At 31.3% G+C, this 8,534-nt stretch overlaps 1 protein-coding gene across 1 annotated transcript in view; it reads right to left on the reverse strand.

Annotated features, from left to right (window-relative positions):
- Positions 1 to 3,708: 3,708 nt before the first annotated feature.
- Positions 3,709 to 8,534, reverse strand: part of LOC108758872 (sensory neuron membrane protein 1) — a 19,701-nt gene continuing 14,875 nt past the window's right edge. The window contains exons 5-8 of the mRNA XM_018504076.1: positions 5,395 to 5,600; positions 4,747 to 5,002; positions 4,428 to 4,639; positions 3,709 to 3,939 (exon numbers count right to left, since the gene is read on the reverse strand). Of these exons, the coding sequence (XP_018359578.1) occupies positions 3,709 to 3,939; positions 4,428 to 4,639; positions 4,747 to 5,002; positions 5,395 to 5,600 (905 nt within the window). The remainder of the gene's footprint in view (positions 3,940 to 4,427; positions 4,640 to 4,746; positions 5,003 to 5,394; positions 5,601 to 8,534) is intronic.

The following is an 8,534-nucleotide window of genomic DNA, read 5'->3' on the forward strand; positions in this document are numbered from 1 at the left end:
GTTGAAAATGTGGATTATTTGTAATGGACAAATTCTTCTGGAGCACATGACTAATTAATTGCTGACTACTTTAAATTTTATTATAACATGATTGTAACGAATATGACGAACGGTTGCGCAGAATTAATGTTACTATGTAAAGCGGGAAACAACTTAATATTGCGCTTTTTAGATAAACATGTATAAAATTCTAAACTTATGAAGATTAATATTAATACTGAAGAAGGCCTAATTTGAGGCCGAAACATTTATTTCATTGTTAATGGATAGAAATATAAAATTCTAGCGAAGAACATCTTGCGTTGTGGTGTATGCCTTTATATAAAACTTTCTGTTTTTAATTACTTTTTAACTTTTTTTTTGTTTTGCGTAGAAGAAAATCTTCGCAATGTCCTCACCCGATAGAGGTCCAAAAGGGACACTCATCAGGGAGAGAAGACACCTGGCGCACACTGGAGTCGAAAGAACTTTCGTGTTTCAAAAAAGGCTACAGTCTCGAAATTTGAATTGATTTCGAATTTTTTTAAAATGAAAACTAATTAATTTGGAATAACTTTGTCTAGCCAAATTTTTATTTTTTGCTTCTATTTTTTATTAAATCGTACATAAAGAGGTTAGAAAGTTTTTAACCAAACAATAACTCGTTTACTATTTTTTTAACTTTTAATTCAATTAATTTTATTATGGATTAATTTATATTTTAATTAAGTTAAATTTTCAAGACTGTTAACTTTAACTTAACTTAGTTAAAAAAAAAGTTAACTTACCCAACCCTAATAATAAGAAATAAAATAATAAGATACAGTTTAGATGACTTATATTCTTTAGGCAATTCTTATAGCGTTGTATTAAAAGTTAATGACGTCAAGAATAGGTTTAATATTACTCTAATTATCGCTTGATCGACGAAGTACTCTAAGTCGGTGAAGACAACTTTTATAATAAATAAAACAAAAATGATAATTACTAATAACTAGTTTTTTACATATTTATGATCTTTTAATCCGCGTTTGACTCATTGTTATAATTAATCAATCTAAATAATCAACATTAGAATTAATAAAATGTACTCTAATATCTAATATATCTTTCAGCAGTGATATTTTTCAAAACAATATTGATAAAAATGTTAATCGATTATGGCCCGTGTGTGTTTGTAAAGTAAAACACGGGTAGGGTAGACCGGGGAGTAAAGGGCCACTATTGACATTTTTTCTATAAAATAAAAAATATTTAATTTACACAGATCGTGTTGATATTTTTCGAAATTAGAGGCACTTCTTACCCCATATGCGGAACAAAAAGTTCCATATTAGGGTAAAAAGTACCAATACTTCTATATCAAGTTTGAACTATTTTCAGAGATAAAAATAAGTACATATTAGAGTTTTTTAGTATAAAGTATCTACATTAAGTGTTATAAGATTGATATTTTAATTTTAATATATTTTTATTATAGGATTTCTATTGTAATTTTGTTACAATACTTGTAGTTTTGTTTCTTCTTTTTCAAGTTTTTCTTAGGTTAAGAAAACATGTCAATAATTTAATTTTCTGTTAAAACTGAAATTATCAAAACGGAACATTTTTATTTTTGTGTTATATAAGATTGACATTTTAATTTTAATATATTTTTATTATATTTCTATTGTAACAAAATTACAATTCGCAGGGCCGACCCAACGTTTTTTCTTACAGATTCTTTCGTTTCGTACAAAAACGCGTCGAATAAGCTCAATTTCATCGAAATCGGAGATGAAAGTAGCATTCTGAATAATTACCAGTCTCTCTGCGTAATGACCACTAATGCTGATTCTACAATGAATCGATAATCGGAAGTAATCGGTGACGTTTCGTACAGTTGGCTATTGGTCAACTTCACTGATAAGACTTAGGATGATCGACTTGTTATAGAATCAACATTAACGATAACAGAACAACCATGGCAATTTTTACCCCAACAAGACAAGTAAACTTTGCGGCATTGTTATCAAAAACTATAGGGTAACTCCGGCAAATACGCTGCGCTGGGATTTACGCCGCAGAAGTCAGAAAAAATAGGAGTGAGGGTAATTTTCCTGTAACTACTCTGTTACATGCCTTTATGTTATATTAGTATTGTGTTATGATTTCAGCTTCTTACTGTTAATATTAATGAATTTATTGTGAGTTGAATCAATTTGTCACTCTAATAAGTAACACCATCATAAGTTATTAGGTGTTCAACTTAATTCCTGCCGTTTTTCGTCTCCAAAATTGATTTATTTCGGAGGGAAATACCTTAATCAAAGTATTATTAATAAAGTATTATTAATTAGTAATAAAGTAGAACATGGAGGAAATTACTTTGATTAAGGTATTCATTCATCTTCCCTTCGAAACAAATCAATTTTGGAAACGAAAAACGGCAGGAATTAAGTTTAACACCTAATATAATCTACATAAAATAATTAATGTAGGATGTGTAAAAGACTTAGTGATTATTTCGTGATACATACGTGTAGTGGAATAGTAAAGCATGTTTGTATTATTAAGCATGTTTGCATTATTTGTAAATTTTTTACGAGCCGTACATACCTCCTTTCCCCCTATGAATAGCCATATATCCCACCCCTATGAGATATGCGGCAAAAATACAAGGTTTCCAAATGTTTATTTTTTAATATGAAAAATAAATATTTCGGATTTCTAATATTTTTTTCATAGTAGTAGATAGTACAAAGTTTTTACTGATATAGTTCGTTTACTATAAACGTAGTAAATAATACTTAATAAATTAAGTTTTTGATAGGTGCGGCGTATATACCGGAGTTACCCTAATAGAAATAATCATTTTAATAATCACGCTATTAAAACAATAGAATAAGATTAATAAATACACTTATTTAATCTATTTAGTTGCAAAAATGATCCCTTCAGACCAAAATAATTGCGACACTAATATCTTACTTTTGACTTCCAAATGCAAGGTCATGTCCGTGCAAGCTTCCTAACAGTTACCAGGAAGCAACGAATGTTGTGGCGTAAAATTCCCACTCTTAATTGACGAACTGTGTGGCGGAATTTTTTAATGAATGCGTTATTACCAAGATACAAGGGATAGACCTTTTTCCCCGGGGACCTTTACTCTCCGATCTACCCTATATTATTTCTATCTGAGTAAGTATATTATAATAATGGGACGTGTTACTAAATAAATGTCATCGAAGTATTATCCAAGTATTAACTAAGTAATGACATTTAAAAAATTATTGTTTTCGATACAGTGCGATCGATATCGCGCGATTAATAACGCCATCTCCCAATTTTTTTAGTGTCATAATAATTATTACTCTCTGTTAATCAATTTTAGGTGGTACCAATTCACCTTGTATGGTACTAATGGTTAACTTCTTAGGAGACTTGTTCGGCCCCTTGCCCGGCACGAGAACCGGTACCGCAACATTGTCCGCATTTTTTTCTTTGTAATACCTCATCATAGCGACAATAAACATGCCCAGACCACCGAGGATCATAAGCCACATCACTATCCTGCAGAAAAAGTCGATCAGTCATCAACTGCAGTAGTTTCGGTGCGAAAACACCACGCGAAAAAAATTTTTTCGCAAAATTTTTTGGTATGCAATGTCAGACGTTTTATAAGACGGAATTAAATGATCGAAACAATAATGCGATAGAGAAAAAAAGTTTATAAAAAGATAATATTACTTACTTTGCAATTAAAATTTGTAAGTAGGCAACTTTCAGCGGTTTTATGAGAATATTCCCGAGTTCGAGGCCATCCTCCACCCAAAATAGCGGAAAAAGCGCTTCCGGAAAGGACTTCATCAATCGAAGTTTAGGGATGGGTCCTACTATCACGTTGAATTGAATCTTTTTATACGCTTTCATTGGAGTGCCTGTCATCGGATCAAAATTAAAAGTCATCCGGTGCTTTTCCTGCAAACAGTATCTTTTATTATAATTCTCGTAAACTTCGTAATCGTTTCATTAATCATAGCAATTTGCACGGTTAGAAATTGTCATTGTTGGTAAATTCACATTGGCTGCGTTCCGTTTCACGCATGATGCGCATGATGCATCATTTATCCTTGTTTAACATTCGGTGAATAACAAGAAAAAATAATACAACATGCGCATTATGCGAGAAACGGAACGCAACCCTTGTTTCTTGAAATTTACCTTTTTTTTTTATTATGAATTTATTATTTCTATAAAATTAATTTTATTTATAGATATTATTTAATATTTTATTCTTTAGCTATTGCTTAAAATTAGTTTTATATATACTTGTATAAATTATTGTGAAATTATATAAAAAAAAGAAAATGTATCTTGTATGAGTAAAAAACTGCAGGACAAAAAATAATAAGCTTAATTTTATTATTTTATATTATTTTAAAGAGTAAAACAATTATTAAACTTACAGGGATGGGATTTACACCCTCAATCATCTCGAGGTATCGTGGGTCAGAATTATAAAAATGAGGTAGACTTATCCTAAAAGGCACGTTTTTGCAAGGATCTGCGTTGAATATGTTTTTAGGCATGCACCCTTCGGACTCTTGACAAAGGCACCTCACATCTTCGTCCTCAGACGGATCGCCCAGGTCCGCCGTGTAGTGTAGTGTCTTGAAACCTGTGTTGCAAAACGTGGTCATTTCACTAATTTCTGTTTCTCAGCATGTTTCAGAATCGATGAAGAGCGAACACTTAGCGTGACTTTCTAAGTTTTTGCGTATATACCTTGAACTTTTCCTGGTTCGAGATAATATGCGCCAATACTTCGACAAATGTCTTGGGAGTATACCCAGACTTCTTTTTCCTTGCTGAGGAATGGTGGGAAGATGGTTCCGTCTGTGCCGCGAATATCGTTGCAAGGATTGCCAAACCACATCTTCAACTTCGTACTATTTCCTATCGTCAGCACACGACCTATGTCTTTGTAATTTTTAATTCCACGGTATACTCTTATGCGTTCCGGCGAACGACTCCCGTTTGTCTAAATTAAAAAGATAACATTTAAAATATATTAAATTCTTAGAAATTCTTAAAAGTCCAAAATAAAAAATATTATAATCCTATCCAAATTAATTTAATCTCGCCCGAATTTAATTAAATTAATATGCACATATATATCCTAAATATTAAAATACATTTAATTTTATTTTAACAATTTCTGACAATATTTCTTTCCTATACTATTTCCTTCCATGTAATTAAAACAATACATTATAAAGATATTCTTACCAAAACATTACTTAAAGATTTTGTGTAAGAATAAGATGGATATTATTTTTTAAGGCAAAAGAACAATTTTTTTTATTCACTTTCATTAATAATATAATAATACAATAGCACAAAAAATTCGTAATATATTTGCAGGTATATTACCTTAGCAAGATAACCAAATCTGAAACGTAAACCTTCCTCTCGGATTAATATCTCTTCCCTTTCCTGTAAAGCGGAGCACACTGCGGATCCAGCGAAATCTGTTATATCCGTGCAATCAAATAGTATACCGTCAAAGAACAAATCTTTTACAGTGGTTTTGATAAATATTGACTCAGGTTTCTTGAAAATACTGTCAAACGCTTTGCCTAAAGAAATAAATAATTATATTTAGTTTGCCTTGTATAAAATTTTAAGAGAGAGAGAGAGAGAGAGAGAAGTAAGAGAGAAAAGGGTATAATTTAAGATTATATGTATATTATACAGGGTGTAAAAAAATTGGATCGACAAACTGTGAGGATAAATAGGGGACATAAAAACAAACATATTTTGTTAATAATGTTTTCCTCTACGACGCTTCGTTTTAATACTACAGGATACAAAATAAGAATTTTATGATTTTAACAAAAAACATTCATATAAGTGGAATAATTAAATTTATTTCAATTACACATATATATTTTAATCTTCAAAAAACAATGAACAAAAGAACGGAACAAAAATGGTAAATGATTAACTTAATTTATAATAAATGTTCAAAAATTCCTTTATTTGCTTCAACACAAAGATGACATCGTCGAAACATTGATTGTCTCACACGCTCGAAGACTGCAGGAATATTTTGAACCTGATATGCTGCAGCAGTAATTTGGGCTACCAATTCTGCTTCTGTTTCAATAGGTGTCTCATAAATGAGAATTTTCATATACTCCCATAAATAAAAGTCAAGCGAAGATAAATCTGGTGACCAGAGAGACCATGCGATAGGACCTCTTCGGCCTATCCAGCGCTCATTAAATCTTTGGTCCAAGTAATTGCGCACAGTAGCACTGAAATGGGCAGGTGCTCCCTCGTGTTGGAACCACGTTTGCCTTCTTGTGACAAGTGGCACGTCTTCCATGAGTTCTGGCAAAACTTCCTCGAGAAAAATACGATAAATATTGCCATTCAATCGTAAAGGTAAAATGTACGGCTCGATAAGGAAGTTATTGATAATACTTGCCCATATATTAACCGTAAATTCTTCTTGATGTGATCGAATAAATGTAGCATGATTATTATCCTCACTCCAAACGTGAGTGTTAAACATACCTGTCCTTGTGAAGCTTGCTTCGTCAGTAAATAGTATTAAAGAAGAAAATTCGGGGTGTGTTTCACACTGCTGCAAATATCATCGCGCAAATTCCAAACGTCGTGGATAGTCTTCAAATTTTAAATCTTGTACACGTTGCCGATGAAATGGATGTAATAATTGTTTCTGAAGAACATTCCATACATTCATGTTACCAATGTTAAATGCAATTGCACGTGTACTAGTGGAAGCATTGTTTTCTATTTTTGCCAAAACTTGCTCTTCAAATCGCAGAGTTTTCACTGAACGTCGTCGTCCTTGTCCATTTGATCTTCTAAAAGAACCATTCCCTCGCAAATATCGATGAATGGATTCGAAAATGGAATGATGTGAAATGCGGCGACCAGGATATCGTTGTTGATATAGTCTCTGTGCTGCCCGTCCATTGCAATTAGCTGCTCCATAAGTAAGATGCATGTCACTCAATTCAATCCAAGTATATCGCTCCATAATGATAAACAAATCACATCAAATTTATTAAGATATAATTGAAGACTTCTGCTCCATTGAGCGCTTGAATACATATTACGTAGACTAAGACCAAAACGAAATATTGTAGAGAGAAATATTAACAAAAAATGTTTATGTTGTAGTCCTCTGTTTCCCCTCAATAGCCTTGTGATGCACGCTTTATTAATAAACAGTATACAGGATATCTGAGAGAATGGTTCTTTCAGAAGATCAAATGGACAAGGACGACGACGTTTAGTGAGAATTCTGCGATTCGAAGAGCAAGCTTTGACATAAATAGAAAACAATGCTTCCACTAGTACACGTGCAATTGCATTTAATATTGGAACAAGTAACATGAATGTATGAAATGTTCTTCATGAACTATTACATCCATTTTATCGACAACGTGTACAAAGTTTAAAATTTGAAGACGTACCACTTGACACAAAAAGGCAAATGTGGTTCCAACACGATGGAGCACCTGTTCATGTTTCGATGTCATCTTAGTGTTGAAGCAAATGGAGGAATTTTTAAACATTTATTATAAATTGAACTAATGATTTGCCATTTTTGTTCCGTTCCTTTGTTCATTGTTTTTTTTTAAGATTAAAATATATGTATATGTTTAATTAAAATAAATTTAATTATTCCACTTATATGTTTGTTTTTTGTTAAAAACATAAAATTTCTATTTTGTACCCTGTAGTATTAAAACGAAGCATCGTAGAGGAAAACATTATTAACAAAATATGTTTGTTTTTATGTTCCCTATTTACCCTCACAGTTTGTCGGTCTAATTTTTTTACACCCTGTCTAATATATTATATTCAAAAATATAATTACAAAAATCAAATATAATATCATAAAAAAAAGTGAAATCCAAATGATAAAAAAACTAAAAATAATAGCATAAAAAAAGAAGTGAAATCAAAATTCAAGTATATTTATTCAAATAAGTCCCATGGAACCAATGCTCCTGCAGTATGATGTAGTGTAGCCTCTAAACATCCTTAGGATATCTTTTGGACAACTATGTTGTGTGAAATAATCTCTTGTATTTAATTTATCCTTATTTAATGTTTAGAAAACAACAAGGATAAATGATGTATTACGCGTATCATGCATGAAATGGGATGCATCTATAGAATATAGGAGACATTTAAAATGTATAAAATAAGGCAATAGATTAAAATAAGATCATGAAATGCAATAGATAGCATAATGAGAGACGCAAATATTGAAAAGGAATTTTTACATCAATAATAAGCAATAAATTGTATGAGAAACAAAAAATCGAAGATGGACAAACTCCAGCAGCAGCATACTTGACGCGCCCGTTTTGTTCATAATTTTAGAATAAGAATTGCTACGACAGTTGTTCGTACGACTTGTCAATAGTATCGTATAGATATCAATGACAATTAAAATTAATTGCAATTTATTAAAGTTTTAAATATTTCAATAAAACTAATGTTATAAGTAACATTCTAAATAAAGA

The sequence above is a fragment of the Trachymyrmex cornetzi genome, unplaced genomic scaffold, assembly GCF_001594075.2.
Source record: "Trachymyrmex cornetzi isolate Tcor2-1 unplaced genomic scaffold, Tcor1.1 scaffold16, whole genome shotgun sequence".
Lineage (NCBI taxonomy): Eukaryota > Metazoa > Arthropoda > Insecta > Hymenoptera > Formicidae > Trachymyrmex > Trachymyrmex cornetzi.